The sequence below is a fragment of the Gambusia affinis genome, linkage group LG10, assembly GCF_019740435.1.
Source record: "Gambusia affinis linkage group LG10, SWU_Gaff_1.0, whole genome shotgun sequence".
NCBI lineage: Eukaryota > Metazoa > Chordata > Actinopteri > Cyprinodontiformes > Poeciliidae > Gambusia > Gambusia affinis.
In genome coordinates this window covers 29,266,365-29,287,986 of record NC_057877.1, presented here as the reverse complement: position 1 = coordinate 29,287,986, position 21,622 = coordinate 29,266,365, and the positions used below count along the sequence as shown (strand labels likewise).

Genomic DNA, 21,622 nt, shown 5'->3' with positions numbered 1-21,622 from the left:
CATCTGTGTTGGTGTGTTTTATGTTAACTAGTCCAGGAACTGTTGAAAAGTTCAATCATAAAAAATCCTTCAGGAAACTTTTAGTTAGAAATCTAAAGATTCTGGGAATCATTTATAATCTCAACCTGTTCAGAAATATTTAGTAACGCAGTTCATCATGTGAGGATGTTAGTCTCCTTCATGAGATCATATATATATATATATATATATATATATATATATATATATATATATATATATATATAATCATACTATATATATATATATATATATATATATATATATATATATATATATATATATATATATATATATATATATATATATATATATATATATATATATATATATATATATATATATATATATATATATATATATATATATATATATATATGATAATATATATATATATATATATATATATATATATATTCCTGTTTGACTTGATATTTTAGATTTTAGAAAGTTGGCCTCCATTTTGTGACTCAGCTCTGCTGTTCTGCTGAGTCACCCTGAGGCCCGGCAGCCGGTTCGGTATCAGAACCACCTGACAGTCCGCCGGGTTTATTTTTACAGAGGAGTTCAGACGAAGCAGGAAGCGCGATGAGTCAGCAGACGCTGATGAAGAGCGGAGACACGTCAGCGGTTCTGATGGACCCAACGTGATACCTGCTCAACATGGACGCCTAACCTGGTCTGGATGTTTGGAGGATTTCTGTTGCTGACCTCCAGGCGACCTTGAAGTGTAAAGAAGGAAACCTGGAGGTCGGCTTCCTGTCGGTTCTTCTTCTTCATCATCATCATTTCTCCTCCGAGCCGAAGGCTCCGACTGAGCGCGCTCAGTGAGCCTCTGCGTCCTGATTGGTCAGAGACGACTGAGTTGGTCAGGACTGTCGGGTTTCATGTTTTCTACCAGGCTGTTGCCATGACAACGGGCTAAATTTGTTTCCTTTCTGCTGAAAACAAACTGAAGAGTTTTTAAAGGATTTTTTTTTTTTGTCAAATCTAAACCAACTTTGTGTTGCAAATCCATTTCTTCACCAGTTCCTGACATGGAGCAGCTGCAGCACATCAGCATCAGGACCGTTGTTTAACTCAAACATTGAGGAACATTTATAGTTTATATTTTTATTCTCTGGCTGAACTTCAGCCCAAAGCCGATCAGTCTGGCATCAGAACCGAGAGAAACCGCTAAACACGCCGCGGTCCCTGAACGCCTCACAGAAACCGCTAAACACGCCGCGGTCCCTGAACGCCTCACAGAAACCATTAAACTATTTGGTGTATTTTAATAAGAGTTTTTATTAGTTAAATATCATTTAGTTTTACTAGTATATTTACTAGTTCTAGTTTTTTTATACTACAGGATTTAAATAGGTTAAAATGTTTTTAGGAAGCATCATGATGTGGGCTGGTTTGAACGGAAACCAGATGATTATTAAACTGATTGTTGATTCTCATCGTCCTGCCAGTTAAACGACCTCAGCTGGACTTCCTGGTTCCAGCCGATTGTTTTCCTTTCAGAACATTTTTCATTTCTCAGAGTTTATCTAAAGTTCACCTCCTCGCCTCTAAACTTTCCAGTTTGGCCCCAAAGCAGAAGCTGCAAATGAGCCGCAGTTCAAATTCAGGTCAGCGCCGATGAAACAAAAAAACACAGAGACGAGTTTTCATGTCAATCTTAATCTTTCTGCAGCTGCCAGCGTCGAGCCTCTAAATATTTTATTCTGCTTCCATCAGAGCTTCAGAGCGGCTCCACTGGGAGGCGCCGGCGCCCTGATTACAGCCTGGCCCCCTGGGGCCCCCCGGGCTGCTGGACGGCCCTGGCTCCCCGCTGAGCCTCGTTATCCTGACGCCTCACAGCTTCACACGCTTCCTGCAGCCGCGGCGTTTCATCAGTAAAAAGTAAAATAAAGTGAAATAATCTGCCACTTAAACTTGTTTTTTTTACGAACATTAAGGAATAATTTTACACATCTTGCTGAAAAGTTTAAAATCGTTTTTGATATTTTCATTAGATAATAAAAAAATACTCTGTAAGATTTTGTTTTGCAGTGTATAAACTCTAAAAATGTTTGTAGCTTTTAATTTTAGGATGTTGGCAGTTTAAAAAAAACCTCAGAATAAAAAATAATCATCAGATTATCTCAATTTAACATCAAATAAAATCTAAACTTTACCAGAATGTTTTATGGTTCAACTTTTAAAGTACAGAAATTATTTTCTAACATTATTGATCTATTTATGCAATAATCCATCAGCTGGAAATAAATTTATCAGTTGTTTAGTTTTTATAAAGAAAAACTAAAACTAAATGTCCAAAGAGAAAATGCTCCTCTATGGTGAATATTAGTAAATATTAATATCATTTTAATATTTTTAAATATATACATACAACAGAAATTGTAACTTAAATATGAAAATATGTGAATGTAAAGAAAACTTAATAAAATCAGTTTAAATCGATTAAAACATTTTAATTGAATTATTAATAATTTATATTTTTGGTTTTATGTGAATTGATTTATTTGTGACTAAATATTTAATTCTTGTGGGATTTATTTTGAAATTCCTTCAGAAATGAATGATTTCCTTTCAGTTCACCTGTTCAGTTTCATTCATTCATTCATTCATTCATTCATTCATTCAGAGAAAATGATTTATTTATTTCTACTTGAAATGAAAAATGTGTGAAACTCAATAACTTCACTTTCACAACGAGGCGATAAAGACGAAGTAAAACGGTTCTGACCCGGATCAGAGTCCGGCCCTTTTCTCTCTGACGGCGTTTTTGTTTTTGTTTTTATTGTTTTTATTGTTGTTGTTTTTTCTCCTCCAGGGTTTTTGTGGCTCTAATGTTCCTTTTATGTCAGCAGGATGAAAGGAAACAGAGGAAGACATGCAGTAAATGTCGCTGGTCCAGGAATCAAAGCCTCCAAACGTGGGTCGTCCTGTCCACTGCACCACCACGACACGCCCGTTTTTATGTTTTTATTGTTTTTATGGTTTTATGGTTTATTGTCCTTTAGATGATTTTTATTTCCAGTTTTCTCTCCCTGCTCTCAGGCTGCTGTAATATTTAACTTTCCTGCAGCGTTTCTCTCCATCTGAGAGAATCTGATTTCTATTCTGCAGAGCGACCCGGTTCGACCCGGTTCCTCCGTCCGCCATGTTTGCTTTTATCTTTATATCAACCAAGAAAAAAGCTTCAAAGCCTCCAAACATTCAGCAGCTGCTGATCGTTAGCGCCTCTTCCTCTCCGGTTATTTTTGGGGATTTGATGAACGCAGGAGTCAAACTCCGGTCACCAGCTCAGCAGCAGGTGGGGGAGGGGGAGCAGAGCAAATCCGATCTGCTGCGTTTTATTTCATCTCACAGAGAAACTCTGAGACCAGAAACAGAAACATGTTGCTGTGATGGAGGGTTCATCTAGAGGACAGCGAGATAACGAGACGAAGAAGAGGAGGAGGAGGAGGAAGAAGAAGAGGAAGAGGAGGAAGAAGAGAAGGAGGAGGAGGAAGAAGAAGAGGAAGAAGAGGAGGAAGAAGAAGAGGAAGAGGAGGAAGAAGAAGACGAGGAGGAGGAAGAGGAGGAAGAAGAAGAGGAAGAAGAAGAGGAAGAAGAGGAGGAAGAAGAAGAGGAAGAAGAAGAGGAAGAGGAGGAGGATGGAGGAAACGTCAGATCTGAAGTTCTGCTTCCTGAAACGGGTCGGGTTGAAAAGTTGAGTCTAAAAATATCTGCAGCCTCAACATGAACCCGGAAGTCGGGCTTTGATTAGACCCCACAGAGGGACGCAGCGCCACAACAGACTGGTGGCTGCGGGCCAGTCGGCCCAGTTTCAACCAGAACCAAGCCAGACCCGTCCCATGGTGCTGCCCCCACCTGCTGCTGCTGGACGAGTTTCTGCTGACGGTCCGATCTGATCTGATGGAGGTAAATAAATAAAGATGGATGAGAAGCTCCGGCTTCCAAAACCTGGAAGATTTCTCTGATTCTGTCAGAAACAAAAATAATGTTCAAAAACTCCAAACTAAAACAACGTGCTGCCACCAGGGGGCAGCAGGGAGCGTCTTCCTCCAGATGTACAGCAAACATGAGGTTTGAATTTTAACCAACTTCAAATAAAATACTTTGAAAACTGATTTGATGCTTTCAGGTTAAAAACTTTTACGTTGTTTAAGTTTTAATATTTACAGGAAGCAAAGAACCATCAGAGTTTTATGTTGCCATAGTAACAATGCTACAAGTTTAATTTCTTTGTTGTTCGTTCACTAAAACATCTGAGATATTAACAAATTACCTCTGATTGCTTTCAGGCTCCGCCCCTTTTCCCAGAATGCACCAAGTCAGCAGCTCTGAACAGGAAGAGGAACCAAATTCAATCTGCTTACGGCCCCAGATATCCTTGGAGCGGCCCTGCAGGGTCCAGGAACCAGCTGTTTGGAGCAGCAGATCCTAGAAGAGTTTCATCTAAAGGCTGCAGCAGGTTGTCCTTCCACACAACCTTTTGAAAATAAGGATCATTTTGAGTAAAACGTCCATCAGATCCAGGCAGAATGAAGCCCGGGTTCAGCCTTGACCCACTTTCAGGGCGTAGACGTAATTAAATCTCTAAAATAAATTCAAAACCCTGGGAAGAAAAAAAACAACCTTTTTGTTGTTTTAACTCCGGGATAATCAGGAGGGGTTGAATACTTTCCACAGTCGGCCTAATTAAAGTAATCAAACCATTAAAAATAAACCACTTTAATGTGACGCTGATTCTCCACTGAGCTGATGGCGCCCCCACATGGCCGATTCATGTCTTTACAGCTTCAAGTCCTCAAATTGATCAGCTGGTGAAATACAAAGAACTTCCAGCAGAGGGCGCTGACGAGGTGGGAAAAGATGGAGGGATGAGGGGAGACAAGAAAGGAGAGAAAGAAGTTCATCCTTTCATCATTCCGCTCCGAACCTTCTTACGGTTCTGGAGGAAACTTTGGATAAAACTAATTAACTTTCACTACAAAAAATCCAAAATACAGATAATTTTTCATAAATTCTCAAGAAAAAATGTAGAAGTTATCTGATGTTGAAACATAAATTCACAAAAAAAAACCTAAAATATCTGAATCAAATCTTTAGCAAATTTATGACTTTCAGAAAATATTTTAGTTTAAATGATGAAAATTTGTAATTTTGTTTTTTACGGAATCTCTGAAGTTTTTTTCTTGAAAATGTATTAAATTAATTCTGAATTTTTAAGGTGGAAATTTACCCTCATTTTTTCTTCTTCTATGTAAAGCAGGATTTCCAAACGTTTTCTCACACGGGCCGAAATTGTTTGCTCTAAATAAGTCATGTGCCAAAATTATTATTTTTCTTTTTAGGTTTTTAAAAACGAAAATCACAAAAAGTTGGGCGTTTCTTTCTACCTGCTCAACAACAAACTAGTTATTTAAATAGTAATCAGATTTGTTTCTGTGGGAATGGAAACTTATAGACCTCAGATGATTTTTCTTGTTAAATGAAAAAATATTCATTTAGATAATTTTGGATTCGACTGTAAACTTGGTGTGAAGACATTAAATAAAAATGTTAACAGACTTTACGCCTATTCCCATTTTATCCAGAAATAGTTTTATTCAATACTCTTTCTGAGATAAAAATAATCTTAAATAAGCTTTAACCTGGTGTCAAAATATATATTTTTATATAAATATTTTATTCAACTCACATTTCTGTATTATAAAATTATTTTTATTATTGATCTGATGTACTATTCTAATTTTATAAGTCATGCTTTCACTCAAAATAAACGTTTATTTCCCAAATTAAATACTTTAAAAACTCGCTAAAAACAATATAGCTAACAAGCTAAACATTTAGTTAGCACGCTAGCCTATTCTAAATAAATTTAAATATTTAGTTAGCAGGCTAAATTAGCAAGCTAGCTATTTATCTGGAAAGCTACATATCTCGTCTCGGTTCTGACCTGGTTTCGACCACAGCAGTACTTCTGAATTCTTGTGTCTGAATCGGCGGTCCGGTCCGGTTCTACTCGTGGCTCAGAACCGGGTTGACCCGGTAGAGGTCCTTCACATCGGAAGATTTCACGGCGCCAACCGGAACCGGGGGAATCTGTCCGAGTCCGCTTTCCAGTGGTTCCGGTCGCCTGCTGTCCTCTTTGCCGTGTCGGACCGAGGCGCAGCGGGCCCGGATCCAGCCGCCTGTCCCCGGCAGTCAGAGCTCCTCCATCTCGAAGGCAAACCCGCAGCTTAATGGGCTTGGACTAGACCACTGTGGCCGTCAGGGTGAAACATTAATCCTGCATTCAGAACCGTCTCCATGTTTCAGTTCACACTAAAATTACTCACATCCCGGGAAGATTTAAGGCTCTTAATTTAAAAATCCTTTAATTAAATGTTATAACTAAAATCATTTCATCTCTAGTTGCTGTGAGCAGGAAGCATCTCCAGTAGCAGTCAGTCTGCCAGCGTTTCTGAGGAGGCCTCTGACTGAAGACTTTCTGCTGTATGTCAGTTTTATGACCTGCAAAGTTACGTCTGATACTCTGTAAGACATCATCACTGCTAACCCACTCCCTTTGCTTTTGTCACTCCCCTTTAAATCGTTTGGTTTGAGATGTTGGAGTAGGGGATCTGATCCTGCAGCCATTTCCTGTTAAACACCATAAATAAACCTAAAGCCGTTTTGGGTTTGAAGTTCATCCAAAGATCTTCTATTGGCCGTCGTGATGGAAGGAAGAGTCGGTTTGAACTTCCTCCTTTTTCACTCCTCTGGGTTTGGGGTCGTAGTTCAAGCTTCTGGGACGCTAGCAGCTATTGTCAGTGGTAAAAGCAACACCTTGTTACCATGGTTACATACAGGAACAACTGTCTGAAAGTTAAAAACGGGCTGGAGCCCCGACTAGAAGCATAAATCATCAGAGAAACTCCACCGAGAGACGAAGGAGCCGCCATTTTGATTAAAAAAAAACTTTATTACTGCGAGGTTCGGCGGACAACAACATGCTTTTCACCACGTTAGAAAATAAAAACGTATTGCACTGGTTTCACTCCTCTACGGGTCAGAACCGCCTCGGCTCTCGGACCCGGTCGGTAACAGCTTGTTCCCCAAATAAAGGTTCCGGTTCTGGAGACGGTTCTTCTCATTCCCAGAACCTCAGCGGATCGGATCGTCGGCTCCTCCACGCTTAGGGGCCAGAATCAGAACCAGAACTCAGACCAGAATTAGAACCAGACCCAGAACTGGAACTGGGACCAGAACCAGAACCGGCTGCATAGCTGAAAAAACTCAAACTGGTTCCATTTCCTGCTTTCCTCAGTGATAAAACCCGGTCCAGACAGGAAGGTCCGGTCTGACCCGACCCAACCCGACCGGACCCGACCCGACCGGACCAGGTGATTCTGGAGGAAGCAAAAGAAAAAAATCTCAAATTCTGTTTGAGTGAAAAACAATAAAATCAGTTTTTTCTCTGCAGGTTTAACAAATTTTACAGAGTTTTTACTCTGATGTCTGATCCGAAATGAAAGTTCTGGAGGTGAAGGTGAGGTTCTCTGCAGCTGACTGGGTCGGCGCTTAGCAGTCTGGACTCTGGAACCGGATCTCTGGTCCGGGCTGGTCTGGTTCGGTTCTGTCTCTGAGCAGAATCTTCCACACAGAGAGGCAAACGTGACAAAGAAAATAAAAACAGGTCCAGTGTCGTCCCGTTTCCTGCAGCCTGTCAGAACCGGCTCCGTCCAACAACCGGGTCTGGAGCAGAACCGGCCTGCAGGGGCGCCGTGGCGCCAAACGGGCCGTAAAGAACCCGCTGGAAGAGATGAAGGACATGTAAACATTGGACTGCCGGGTCAGAACACGAGGAAAAGCAGAACGACCCGGAACCGGCGCCGGGTCTGAACAGAACTCAACATGTTGACCCTAAAACACACACAGGGTAAAAACTGCTTAAATACACACACACACACACACACACACACACACACACACACACACACAGGAAGTGACTTCACAGGACTGGAGGCAGAAACAGCGAGTTGGTCCAAAGGAAACCGCGGACGGGGCTGGAGTCCAAACGCACGGCGGTCCGGAGGTCCGGCCTGCAGGGGGCGCTCCGGGTTCTGATAGAGTCCAGAACGAGGCGACTGACTGGACCACATCAGAACCAGAGGGATGTGAGCGTAGAAAGCTCCCAGAACTGAAGGTAACTGGATTTTCCCCAGCAGGTGGCGCTGCGACAAGTTGAATCTCCCTCAACCTGCTGGTTTTGTTGCTTTAAACAGAAATTAAAGAGACATTTCTGAATTTTAACAACGATCAGCGATAACCTGGGTTAGCGTAGCATGTTAGCATGCTAGCAGGTGACCGTTTGCCAAGCAGCTTCCTGGTGATCGGGTCTGAAAACTTCCTGTTTGCTCAGTTTGGATCCAAACAAACTCCTCCGCCAGAACCAGGAAGTCATTATTTACCAGAGCTGCCCCCTGGTGGCCATAAGAGGTTCTGCATGTTTAATTTGACTTTTCTATTTCAACATTTGAAACTTTTATTAATATTTATTGGGACATAAAAAATATTTTTTATTTACTGGGAGTCTTTGAGGAAATGGCTGCAGTTGGCCAGACTCACCAGCAGGGGGCCTCACAACATTTAAACGTTTCTCAGGAAGCGGATTAAATCTGTTTGATCTGAAACCGGGTCGACGTTCGGCCTGCAGGTGGCGCTGGTCCACGTTCTGTATTGAAACTTTGGGTCGGTTCTGTTTAGAACAGAACCTTTAAACGACGGAGCGGGTCGGGTCAGGGTTCTGTTCTGGTTAGGCCGCAGTCAAACGGTTCCCAGGTCGGGTCGGGATGGTTCTGGACACTCATTAACGGGTCACAGAACCGTCTCCAGAACCGGGCCGTCGTCAGGTCCGCAGCCCCGAACTCGGGTTGTTTTGGCTGAAGCGGGAATCAGAACACTGAAGTAACAGAAAACAGTCGGAACCGGGCCGGATGGCTCTACCGGGTCAGAACAGTTCTGCAGCTCCGGTTCTGCTACTATGTCGTCCTGCCGGAGGCCGGAGCAGCAGGCGGGTCGGCTGGGGCGTGGGCAGGTTCTGGCCCGGCCCGGTCAGACTGGGCTGAGGTTCTGGAGGCGGCCCTGCTGGGCGACGCGGTTCTGGCCGGACCCAGTACGCTCTTAGCTACAGTGGCGATCTGAGACACGACCCGGTCCATTCCGGACTCGGTAGGCGGAGCCGGGGCGGTCGCAGAGGTCACAGAGGTCGCGGCGGCGGCGCAGAGCCGGCGGTTGTCGGCCTCTTTCTGCTCTTTGGGGACGCCGGGGGAGGCGCCTGCAGGGGGCACCGCGGGCTTCGGGCCCTGGGCGTCGGCCTGGGGGGGCGGCTTGCTGACAGACATGAAGGCGCTGCCGGGGGTGGAGAAGCTGGAGGGAACCGAGCCGGTTCCAACGCCTCCGTTCGAGTCCGGTTTTCCCGTGGCGGCGCTCTGAGCCGGCCGGTCCGTGGTCGCCTTGGCGACGCTGCCCTCCCCTTTGCAGAGGGAGGGCAGCGTGCCGGCCGGGCCCGTCCGGACAGAGGTGGGCCTCAGCAGCGGCGGCGTGAAGGCGGTGGCGCGGCGGCCATCTTGGCTGTCCTCGGAGCCGTCGTCCGTCTCGTCCTCGGAGGAGTCGACCTCGTGGATGGCGTCCTGCTTCTGCAGCGACTCCCGCCGCTCGGCGCGGTCCTGCCGGATGGCCGACAGCTTGTCCTTCAGCTTGCTCTTCCCGGGGGCCAGGCCCAGCGACCTGGTCGCCATGCCGACGGCGCCCTCGCCCTCCTGGCGGCCCAGCTTCCTGGAGGCGGCGGCGTGTTTGTGAAGGCTGCCGTGCTCGACGGCGCGCCCGGCGGGCGCCAGCATGGCTTCATCGCCCGACTCCTATTGGCCAGAAAGTTACAATAATGAGATGTAATAAAATTCACTGAATTAATTTTGATCATTTACTGAAGGTGCAAATATTGATTTGTGTAAAGCGATCAATAAAATCGATCTTTACATCCTAGAAAAACTGATTCTGTTTCAACTTTAATTTTCTGCAAAACAAAACTGTTTGCTTCCTATACACAGTTCCCATCGGACTTTGTTTGGACCGTTTCTGACATGGCTCCTCCCTCTATATTCCTGTACAAACTGGCTGAACCAGCGGCGCCCTCTGCTGGATGGAGGCTAAACTACAACAGTGAAAGGAGATGTGAATGACGTGAAACGACTGGAACTGAATTTAATCTAATAAACCATAAATAGTAAATTAATTGTTGCTGCTTCTCTGATTTTCTGCTGTAATTAAAATTCAGTTTTACAGCATTTCAGGCCTGATTTGTTTTAAAGTGTTTCTGTTTAAATAAATAGATAACTCTCAAATGTTCTGATGGTGAAGGGACCCCAGTGACCCCGGCGACCCGTGACCCAGCCGACCCCTGTGACCCCGCCGACCCCTGTGACCCCGCCGACCCCTGTGACCCAGCCGACCCCAGTGACCTTTTACCTGGAGGCTCTGCAGACTCGGCTCCCTTTGCAGAATCTCCTTCTTGAACTCAGAGTGTGAGACGTCCAGGCTGTGTTTCCGCACCGCCGCCCCCACCGCGGCGGGCGATGACGCCGAGCCAGACAGCGAGGCGGCGAGCTTCTCGGCCGACTGGACCCTCTTGAGCAGCGGCGAGCGCGGCGGCTCGGCGCTCTTGGGCCGGGACATCTGGCGGCCCAGCGGCGGGGAGGAGTGCAGCTTGACGGGGAAGGCCGGCCCGGCGGCGTGGCCCGGCAGAGGAGACGGCGAGCGCTGCGGCGAGCTGCCCTGCGGCGTCGGTGACGGCGTGCGCGCCAGCGGCGACAGTGGGATGTTGCCGGCGGACTTGCGGCGGGGGGAGCGGTACTGGCGCTGCAGCTTGGGGGCCAGGCCGTGCAGCGAGCTGGGCCGGATGTGGCCGGAGCCGGCCGGGGAGTTGGGAACGCTGGAGCCGGGCGAGCTGCTCTGGGACGAGTTCCCCCCCACTGAGACGGGAAGCGGCGCAGTTAGAGGAGAACCTTCCACCGGACCCCGTCTCTGTGCGGACGACTCACCTGAGTGGGCGGAGTCCGGAGTGGACCTGTGGCCCTGCGTGGGGCTCCGCGGCGACAGGTTGTGAGTGGGCGAGCCGGGGCCGCTCTCGCCGGACGACAGCGAGCGATTCAGCGACGACAGGCTGCGGCTCGTGTGCAGCAGCGACGCCTGCTTGGTGATCTTCCTGAACAGAGACGTCCGCTTCTTACTGCGGACACACATCATCAAAGTAATGCAGGCGGCCCGCAAGGTCCGGAACCGGTCCCACCGCGGTGGTCCGGAACCGGTCCCAGTTCAGTCTAGACATAAAGAATCTGGTGGAAACGCTCCCTGCTGCTTCAGGGATTATTCTGGAAGTTTCTAAGGCTGCCGTGACCCCAGATTGACCCCAGATTGACCCCAGATTGACCCCACCTGTCCTGTCCCTCCTTGCTCTTTGTCTTCTTGTTGCGTCTCGCCATCTTGGACTTGAGGTTGGTCTTGCGGGCGGGGCCGACTTTGATGGACGTGTTTTCAAACGGCGTGGCAGAAATGGACACCTTGGCTCCACTCTGAGAAAACACAGCAGAAACAACGAGGGCTCTGATTGGCTGCTTCCAGGACAGACAGACGGAGGGCTCTGATTGGCTGCAGCCATCCTTACCTTCAGGATGAGCTCCACCACCTCGGTGTGGACCAGGCCGTGGACCGGCTCGCCGTTCACGTGGGTGATCAGGTCGCCCTCCTTGAGGCCGGCGTCGTGCGCCGGGCCGCCCTCCTCCACATGCTGAAGGGGAGAGGGTCAGTTAGGGTCAAAGTTCACGCCCCAGCCAGGGGCAGCATTTTGTGCTTTAAGTTTTACAAAACGTCCTACTTAAAGCACCGTTCCTCCAACCTACCAACTGCTTTCAAAGCACTTAAAGAGTTCAGAGACAAATGTTTCTGATTTGTTAAATTTATTTATTTCTGGTTTCAGATCCAGAAACTAAACTTCCTAAAAATCCAGAATTTTGTCTGAAGTTGGTGAAACATTTTCATCTTTTGCTGAATGTTAAGATCTTCAGATCTTACAAAGATTTCCTAGGATTGGACCTGAAAGGTTAGAAACAGCCAATCAGAGCCAGGAGGCGGGTCTTAATGCTGTCAATCAACCTCCTGGAAACGCATCCTGGAAAATAACCTGGAAGTTCCTGGAAACTGGAAAGCTTGATGTGTTTACTGGTTTAGGAGGCAGAACTTTTTTCTCCTGGATGTGGGAGCGGTTCCGGTCGGCCCGGTACTGACCCAGACCATGTGATGGACGCTGTAGATGTTGGAGTCTCCCATGTAGACGCGGATGGCTCTCAGTGTGAAGCCGTACTTCTTCCCGGCTCGGTGGATGACGATGGCGGGTTGGACGCTGCTGACGGCCGGGGAAAGGTCGCGGCTGGGCGAGGAGTCCCGGGACGACGGGTTGGACGACTGCGAGTGTGGAGACATGGGGCTGGCCAGCGGCGACGCTCCGTGGTGATCTACAGACAGACAGAGGAGTCAGAGGAACGTCCTGCGGCGCCGACAGCTGCGGGAGTCGAACCGACCTCCTGGGATCACCAGCGACAGCGTATTGGCCGACGCCGACTTGATGACCTTGGCGAACGGCCGGGTGCCGCCGTTCGCCGCGTGTTTGTCTGCATCTCCAGACAGCAGGCGGTGGCGCGCGCGGCGGGCCGCCAGGTCGCTGATGGCCCTCGGTGTGGACGGAGAGTCGCCATCCGCCGCCGCCTTGGTCTCTGCGCCGCCGTTCCCTCGTTCGCCGCTGTCTCCAGAGCTTCCTGCTGCAAAGAGTCGGCCATCTTTATTATGAATGAGGCTGACAGTCAGCTGAGTGACGGTCAGAGGATGAGGAACACCGCAGCGACACTGACAGCTTTTTGATTATGTAACTTCAAGCTTTTCTTTTTAACACATCCTGTGATGTCATTTCTGTTCATAATGGAGCTTCTGATTCAGCTCAACGCGTTAGCATTAGCATTAGCGTTAGCAGAGGCGCTGCCAGGAATCTTGGGGCCCCAGTTTAAAAAATTAAATATGGTCTCTGATTGGTTGTTTCTAGAGAGAACTGGGAGAAAACAGAGGAAATACATTTTTCACAGATTGTTTCTATACAGTCACAACATAATGACAGTTTTAATAAATATGTAAAAATGTATTTTTCTAAAAGTTACTGCAGCTTTAATTTGACCAGGAGAGGAGAGAGGACGGGTCAGGAGGGACTGGACCTGCTGCTGACTGACTCACCTGTTGTTAAAGTTCAATATATGAATATGATGCTAATTTCGCTCCTTCATTCATTAAATGTTAGTGAAAAGGAGGCTAACAGTCTGTAGCTAAGCTAACTATGCTAAATGGTTGATAATCTCACAGTCTACCCACCTCAGAGAAAAACTGGGTTATAAATTCACACTCTTGTCTTTTTTCTCTCTATGTTTTGAAAACCTACTTTATTATCTTTCTTTTTTATTATCTGGTCGGGGGCCCTTGGACTCGTCGTAACGTTTCCCCTCGATGCGGCGCCCCTGACCGTTGGCTAATAACACCTTCATCTTTGTTCGGATCGTCACAGAAATGATTTTTCTCACAAACACGACGGATTGGAAGAAATCTGGGTGAAGTTTGGGGCGTGCTCCAGTGGTGTAGTCCTCGACGCGGCCGTCACGGGTTCGATTCCCGGACCCGACGACATTTGCCGCATGTCTTCCCCCCTCTCCTTCCCCCTTTCCTGTCAGCCTGCTGTTGAATAAGGGACACTAGAGCCACAAAAAGACCCCCGGGGGGGGGGGGAATTCCTCCAGTTGGAGACAAAACAATCTGATGCAGTTTATTTTATTTCAATTTTATGGACTTTATAATGTATGATGATAAACAGGGTGAATTTCACAATAGGAGGAGAAGAAAGAGTCCTGCCATATAAATCAAAGCTTTAATTCGACCAGATTCACTTTTTCTAGGTTTTGGTCCAATTAGCCCAAAATGGCGGCTCTGGGTGCAACACGGCTTCATCTGTCACTAAAACATTTCTGCTGAGTCCGAATTCACTAACGTTTCAGTTAAGATGTGGATTTAAGTCTAAGGTGGGATTTTGTGTTTCAACAAAGATTTATAGTGATTTTAGTGTTTACTGTGTTTTATGATTAATAAATCAGTCGAGCTAAAAGCTAAATGTACCAGAAAGACACCAGAGAAACATGCTGACCTTCAGCCAGGTGCTACAGGTTCACACTGTGTGTGTGTGTGTGTGTGTGTGTGTGTGTGTGTGTACTGACGTGTGAGCGTGGCCTTGCTCTGCTGGCTGCTGGTGGAACTGGGCGTGGTGGGAGACTCTTCCAGCTTCAGCTCCTGCTCCACTGGGAGCTCTGGGATGGAGAGCGGCAGCTCCTCGGAGCGCGGGCCCCTCACCGTGACCGGACCCAGCAGGCTGGGGCTCTTCCTGCTGCCGGCGCCCCCTGCTGGACCGACCAGACAGCAGCAGGTTATGATCTGTCAGACTGACCTTTAACCCCAAGCTGCAGCCTGGAACAGCCTGTTTCTGCAGGTTTCACCAAATCAAATAAGTCCCTGTATCTCTACAGAAAAGTACAAACTTCGTCCAGCCAACTACCAATAAATTTGCACTTTCCCAGGAGAGACTCAAAAATGTTAGCTAGCAAGGGTATGTTAGCAGCTAGTTAGCGGTAGCCTCAAATACCGCGAGTCACAAAAAGCAACAAAGATTTCTGAGTTCAACTCAAACTTTTGCCTGACAGGAAAACACAGTTAGCCTCACTAGTTAATGGGGCTAACTAGTATTAGCCTCACTAGTTAATGGGGCTAACTAGTATTAGCCTCACTAGTTAATGGGGCTAACTAGTATTAGCCTCACTAGTTAATGGGGCTAACTAGTATTAGCCTCACTAGTTAATGGGGCTAACTAGTCCTTCTGACAGTGACAAACCTGATTTCTCCTGGATAAACAGGGGGTCTGCAGGTTTCACCAAATCAAAATGGTCTTAAGACTTTTTAAGACCATTTTTAATGCCAGTTGGAATTAAATCTATAAATATGAGGGATGGTTCTGGGAACCTACAATACATAGCAAAACCAGTGAACCTGGCTGTGAGTCCATGACAGAGGCTAAAAAGTTAGCTGGCTGGATAGTGTGGGTAGGTTAGCAGTTATTAGCGGTAGCCTCAAACACCTTGAGTCACAGAACGCAATGAAGATGTTTCTAAAACTGCCTTACAGAAAAATCCCAGGCGATAAAAAAAGTACATTAAACCTTCCTGCAACAATAAAACGTACGTATTTAAGGCCAACTTATATTTCTACAAAGCATTTAAGACGTTTTAAGGCTTTAATTTTAGACACATGAATTTAAGACTTTTTAAGGAAATCAAGCTGAAGTGACGAAAGCATCTGATGTTTCATGTGAGCCGTTCTGCAGCGGATCCGACTGACAGTCTGCGTTCACCTGGACTTCCTTCCTCCTCGGCAGAGATGGCGAAGCGCGGCATCTCGATGATGGCGGAGCAGCAGCGCCTGCGGACCGTCAGCGGCGGGCTGGAGTCGCTCTCCGTGTGCGACGACTCGGAGACGGAGAGACGCTTCCGCAGGCTGGAAGGACAGGAGACACGGCGGAAAATGAAAATGATCTATCGCTTTACTCTCTAAATCATTTTCAAAAAGTGTCTTTAATTGCTTTTTGACAGGATCAGGTCCAGGCTGCAGGAAACTTTAATCAGGAGAATAAAGTTAAAATATCAACTGAAGAAAGAAGCAATTTAGCAGGAATAGAAAGTTTAGGTGAAATGATCTCAATCTGAGGAGAGCAGCTCAGTTTGTGGTTCTTCCTTCAAAATAGAAACATTCGTCTATTTTTATATTTAGTTTCTGAAGTTCTCAGAAAATCACAACTTCATTCTCCTAATACAACTTTATTCAGGTGATATTATAACTGGTTATCATTTTATAGTTGGAATAAATAAAAAGTTTCTAATCTTAATAACTGTTGACCTGAATTCAAAATGTTAATAAATAGAAGCTGTGAAACAAGATGGCCGCCCTGACAGAAGGATGGAAACCAAAGCCATGAATTGGTGGAAAAAAGGTCAGTGTTTACTGGTTTACTGGTTCCCCGGTAACCGACGGCGACTCACATCTCCGGCGATCCGACCAGCCAGGACCGGTCCCGGGTCTTGAGTCCGCTCAGGCTGTCCACGCGGTCGCCTCCCTCCTCGCTGAGGCTGCGCTTGGTGGGCGGCGGCGTCCGCTTCTCCTCGTGGAGAGACAGACGCTCCATGCTGCTGTACACCTGCAGGGACAGCGTCGCCATGGAAACCATGGTTGCCAGATCTGAACGATAGTTTCCAGCCCACATCTCATGGTAATGCAGCCATATACTTATTTATATCTGTATAATCCTCAATTCAAAACATTTTGTTAGTTTTTTATTATATTCTGACCAGAACCAGAACCAGAACCAGAACCAGATCCCACTGGGACCGCAGAGGACTGGACTCTTGGAACAGAACAGAACTTGTGTTTCCATTTAAATCATGACGTTAAATTGGTATTTTTACAGTAAAACCACATAGTGACACTTGGCCAACCAAAGGCTGTGATCAGCGATCGGTGATGTCAAGTCTGACAGATTCTCAACACTTCAAAATAAATTAATAAAGAGTCCAAAGACACGGCGATTCGTAAAAATGTTTTTTGGTTTTCTGCCACAGAATGACGGTGAACATTCCCCAAAAACCCAACAATCATGAAAAGCAGCTCAAATTTTAAAACTGATTTTTCCGTCCCAGATTGGTGGAAACCCGTCCAATCTGGCAACCCTGACGGATAACCAGGTAACCGGGTATCGGGTCGGTACCTTGCTGAAGCGCGGTGAGCAGGAGGAGAACTGCCGCAGCTCCACGTGTTCGTCGTCGTTGGTGTCTTCCTCCTCTGAATCCACGTGGTGGTACCGGTCCGAACGAGCTGACAGGCAAACACACGTCAGTAAGTGAGCTCCACACAGAACCAGAACGGAACCGGGCCAGAAGAACTCAGGGACGTACTGTCGAAGTAGCTGGTGTCGTCCTCAGACTCCAGCTGAGGGATGAACTCAGCTTTCTGCCTCAGCAGACCGTTCCAGTCCAGATCCGTGAAGAACGGGTTCTGCTTCACCTCAAAGGCTCCTCCTGACCCAGAACCAGAACCAAGATCAGAACCAGAACCAGGACCAAGATCAGAACCAAGATCAGAACCAGAACCTGGCAAAACTAACTACCTTCTTACAAATGTTGGTTGATTTCTTTGCCTCTCAAAGTGAATCTCTGTTAGAAGTGCTTTGGCACCATCTAGTGGTCAGAGTGTGTAATGCGCCTATCGGTTTGCATTTTGCTAATAAACTCAATAATGTAAACCAGTGGTTCCCAATTCCAGTCCTCAGGCCCCCTGCCTGCATGTTTTAGATGTGTCTCTACACCAGAACAGCTGATTCAAATGATTGCATGACATCTTCTGCAGCCGCCAAGTCCTGCAGGAGCCTGTTAATCACCCAAAGATTCAATCCAGGTGTGGCAGAAGGGAAACACCTAAAACATGCAGGGTGGGGGTCTGAGGACTGGAATTGGGAAACACTGATCTAAACTTTAAGCTACGTTGTGCAATAAAAACAGATTTAGAAGGATTAATGTTTTCAACATGTAATACATTAAAATACACAACATGGGAACAAAATTCTAAAAGTTATTTCTAATTTTGGGTTTGATGCTTTTTATCGACACTTGGCAATGAAGGAATGGAAGTGAGAAACACTGGCATTAGGAAGCCGTTCTGCACAATAAAGCCGGTACCTGTCCCGAGCCTCTCCAGCGGGTTCTGGTGGAGCAGCTTAGCGATCAGGTCCTGGGCGTCCTGAGGCAGCGCCTCGTCGCCCTCCGGCCACACGATCTCATCTGGGAAGAGAGCAAACAGGAAGTCAGTCAGAGGGAACCCTCCGTCCTGAGCGTCTGGTTCTGGTTGCGGCTCACCGCTGATGACCTGGCCGAACAGCTCCTCCGGCGTGTCTCCGAAGAACGGAGCGCAGCCCACCAGGAACTCGTACAGGATTACGCCCATCGCCCACCAGTCCACCGGCTTGCCGTAGCCCTGCCGCAAGATGACCTCCGGGGCGATGTACTCCGGCGTGCCGCACACCTGCAGAGCGGCCAAGAAGAAGAAGAAAAACCATGTATACCCAGAACCCAACCGGACCAGAACTGAGCCTGATCTGGACCGGGCTTGGAGCGGTACCTGCTTGTCCAGGAACTCCCGGGTATCCTTCTCGATGTGGCCTTCGTACAGGTTAGTGGTCAGGCTCATCAGGCCGATCTTGGAAAGGCCGAAGTCCGTCAGCTTGATGTGTCCCAGAGACGTGATGAGAAGACTGAGGAGGACAGAGACAGCGTGAGCCTGAGCTGGACAGCTGGATCTGAAGGTTCTGGAAGGTTCTGAGAGTCTTCCGGGAGTCTTACTTGTCGGGTTTGAGGTCTCGGTGCACGATGCCGTAGTTGTGCAGATATTCCAGAGCCAAGACGGTCTCAGCAAAGTACATCCGCGCCATGTCGACGGGCAGAGCGCCGATGTTCTTCAGCAGCGTGGCGCAGTCTCCACCTGGACAGACCAAACCGCAGCCGGATAGTTAGCTTACCAACTAAATATTTAAATATTTAGGTAGCTAAATATTTAGTTAGCAAGCTAACTATTTAGATCCAAATTAAGCAGTTTGGTCTGAAGCAGCTCAACACTTAGCTAGCTTTGAAGTAAATATTTAGCTTTCTAGTCAAATATTTAGTTCGAAAGCTAAAAATTTAGCTCCAAATTAAATATGTAGCTCAGAGCTAGCTAAATACTTTGTAAAATATTTGAGGTTCGGACCGGGACCTGTGGGTCTTACTGAACCAGAACCAGAACCTGCAGGTCTCTTACCCTCCACATACTCCATGACCATGCAGAGGTGGCGCCGGGTCTCGAAGGAGCAGAACATGGAGACGACAAACGGGTTCTCGGCGAAGGTCAGGATGTCCCGCTCCACGAAGGCCTGTTGGATCTGGTTCCGCAGGATCAGGTTCTGCTTGTTGATCTTCTTCATGGCGAAGCGCTGCCGGGTCTCCCGGTGCCGCACCAGATACACGGCCCTGGACGGGCAGGACAGGCGAGAGTCAGATGGAACCGGACCCAGTCAGGCCCAGTCAGGCCCAGTCAAACCCAGTCGGGCCCGGTCAAACCCAGTCGGGCCCAGTCAAACCCAGTCGGGCCCAGTCAAACCCAGTCGGGCCCGGTCAGTGGCGCCGTACCCGTACGCCCCGTTGCTGATCAGCTTGATGTTCTCGAAGTCTTCCTCTCGGGGTGTTTTGGGTTTGGTCTGTGGCGTGGCAGGGATGGCTGTGCTTTGGCTCTGAAACGGACCAGAGAGGCGTCAGAACCAGAACCCGACCCGGGAACCGGCCCGGTTTTGAGCGCTGACTCACGTCGACCGAGTCGTCGGTCTCGGGCGTCTCCGGGTTCCCGCTGTCGTAGCTGCTGAGCTGGGTCATTTCTGGAAGCAGAGACACAAATGAGACTCTGGTTCTGATCGGGTTCTGATCAGAACCCAGGTTCTGAGGTTCTGGTTTACCCTCCAGCGGGTCACGGGTCAGGCCCAGCTGGCTGATGATGTATCGCGGGATGTCGGACTTGATGCCCTGGCCTTCCTTGGCGTGACCCTCGGCCGCCTCCAGGAGGTGGTAGAACTCCTCGGGGTCAAATTCCTGCAGAGGAAGAGGAAGGTCAGGAGGAAGATTCTGAACAGAACGGGTCGGGTCCGGTCGGGTCCGGTTCCTACCAGGCACTCCAGCAGTCGGGCCGGCCGGGCGATGATGATCATCAGCTTCTTCACCAGCTGGGTGACGAAGGTCACCTCCTCACTCTCTGAGCGCTCATGGGCCTGAAACGCACAGAACCGGGTCAGCAGGACCGGACCGGAGCCGAGGTCAGAGGTCAGATATGGAAAAAAAACAACATATGGATGGATGACGGATACTGTTCTGGTTCTGATCGACCCGGTTTGTTTGATGTTGTTTTAGCTAATGCTAAGCTAAAACAGCAGAGCTAGTTTTAGCTTAAGCTAACTTTGAACACGTTTAGCTAACCTTTCCAGATAAGTCTTGTAAATGCTTCTTTATCGCTGGCTTCTGCTTAAATCCATGTTAACGTAGCGCGTTAGCTTTAGCACAGCTATTTAGTTAGCGGTCCCATGCACCGACTGTTTCTGTATTTTATTGACGCCGACATGATTACAGATATTTTCCATCAGGCATTCTGCTGGGACGCCTTTCTTTAAATATTTAGTTTGCAGTCTTAAAATTTTTTTTTTATTCATTTTCCTGACAGCAGACGAGTTAGTTGAGAAGTTAATTTTTACTTTCTAGAACTTTTATTCCAGAAACTCCCAGAATGCTTCAGGAGACGGCGGTTTAGTTTACAGAAATGTAAATAAAACAATCAGTTTTATTTTTAATCCCAGTTTGTGTTTTAGATTATTAATCTGATCCAATTAAATATCCAGACCTTAAAAACGAATTTGGATCATTTAAGTCATATTTTGTGTTTCTTCCTGATTGATGCTGTGTTGACCTGGATGCAGGTCGCCATGGTAACCACCACTGGGTCGGATGAAAGGTGATGCAGCGGTTGCCAGGTAGATGTAAAGGTCACGACCCGGTGAGGAAGAGGAGGCGAGATGAAGGCAGGGAGGAGATGATGCAGCTCTGTTTGGACAGAGACACTAAAGAAACAGGAAGCAGAATCGCTAAAGCAGTCCGCAACCGTGCAAAAGTCTTGGGTCACTCCATTCCTCAGTTCGGATCCAAACATCCAGATTTTTTCTCCAAGTTTCTTCAGGATTTCTGAAGTTTTTTCCTCTTTTTCTCCTCCAGTTTGTGGCTTAAAACTTTTGCACAGAACAGCAGCAGCTGATCAGAACCGCAGGTCCAAAGCTGGAGCCAGCGCAGAACCAGAACCGCTGGACAAAACTCAGAACATGAACTCAACTGTAAAGCAAGCCTTCCTCCTCTCCTCCTCTTCCTCCAGCCTTATCTGGGTCATGCTTCCAGGTTCCAGGTCTCCCATCGGCCCACCAGTCCCGGTCCTGGTCCTGGTCCGGTTCTGGCTCCAGGTCGTCCGGAGTAAAACGCAGCCGAACGCCGGAGAGCCGCTGAAGTCAGATGTTCTCTCCTCTTCCTCCTCTGCTAAAGAGCTTCAACCTCCTCTTCCTCGCTGAGCCTGGAGCCGACAGCCAATCACGGCCAGAGGAATCCCCTCAAGCCCCGCCCATGTTTACCGCCGTCCGCCAGCCGCCGGGGACCAGCGGGCCGTGAAATGAAGTGTGTGTGTGTGTGTGTGTGTGTGTGTGTGTCTAAGGCGCACACACACACACACTGAGCTAATAGAAACGTCTCCCCCTGGTCGCCATGGAAACACGCCCCCAACTCAGAAACAGGAAAACGGTCCGGAGCGTCGGGACAAGAACCGGACT

At 47.7% G+C, this 21,622-nt stretch overlaps 1 protein-coding gene across 12 annotated transcripts in view; it reads right to left on the bottom strand.

Moving 5' to 3' along the window:
- Positions 1–6,964: 6,964 nt before the first annotated feature.
- Positions 6,965–21,622, bottom strand: part of mast2 (microtubule associated serine/threonine kinase 2) — a 57,768-nt gene continuing 43,110 nt past the window's right edge. For 10 of the 12 annotated variants that reach the window (XM_044128379.1, XM_044128384.1, XM_044128385.1 and 7 more), the window contains 21 exons: positions 19,931–20,032; positions 19,724–19,856; positions 19,578–19,645; positions 19,404–19,504; positions 19,036–19,244; positions 18,582–18,720; positions 18,361–18,493; positions 18,099–18,264; positions 17,922–18,023; positions 17,142–17,264; positions 16,955–17,061; positions 16,233–16,387; positions 15,548–15,690; positions 14,364–14,546; positions 12,639–12,875; positions 12,346–12,572; positions 11,726–11,848; positions 11,497–11,633; positions 11,103–11,290; positions 10,531–11,033; positions 6,965–9,923 (listed from right to left, as the gene is read on the bottom strand). In XM_044128379.1, coding sequence (XP_043984314.1) covers positions 9,045–9,923; positions 10,531–11,033; positions 11,103–11,290; positions 11,497–11,633; positions 11,726–11,848; positions 12,346–12,572; positions 12,639–12,875; positions 14,364–14,546; positions 15,548–15,690; positions 16,233–16,387; positions 16,955–17,061; positions 17,142–17,264; positions 17,922–18,023; positions 18,099–18,264; positions 18,361–18,493; positions 18,582–18,720; positions 19,036–19,244; positions 19,404–19,504; positions 19,578–19,645; positions 19,724–19,856; positions 19,931–20,032 — 4,158 coding nt within the window. In that variant the 3' untranslated portion in view covers positions 6,965–9,044. The remainder of the gene's footprint in view (positions 9,924–10,530; positions 11,034–11,102; positions 11,291–11,496; positions 11,634–11,725; positions 11,849–12,345; positions 12,573–12,638; positions 12,876–14,363; positions 14,547–15,547; positions 15,691–16,232; positions 16,388–16,954; positions 17,062–17,141; positions 17,265–17,921; positions 18,024–18,098; positions 18,265–18,360; positions 18,494–18,581; positions 18,721–19,035; positions 19,245–19,403; positions 19,505–19,577; positions 19,646–19,723; positions 19,857–19,930; positions 20,033–21,622) is intronic. The other 2 variants (XM_044128383.1, XM_044128382.1) reach the window with 2 other exon arrangements.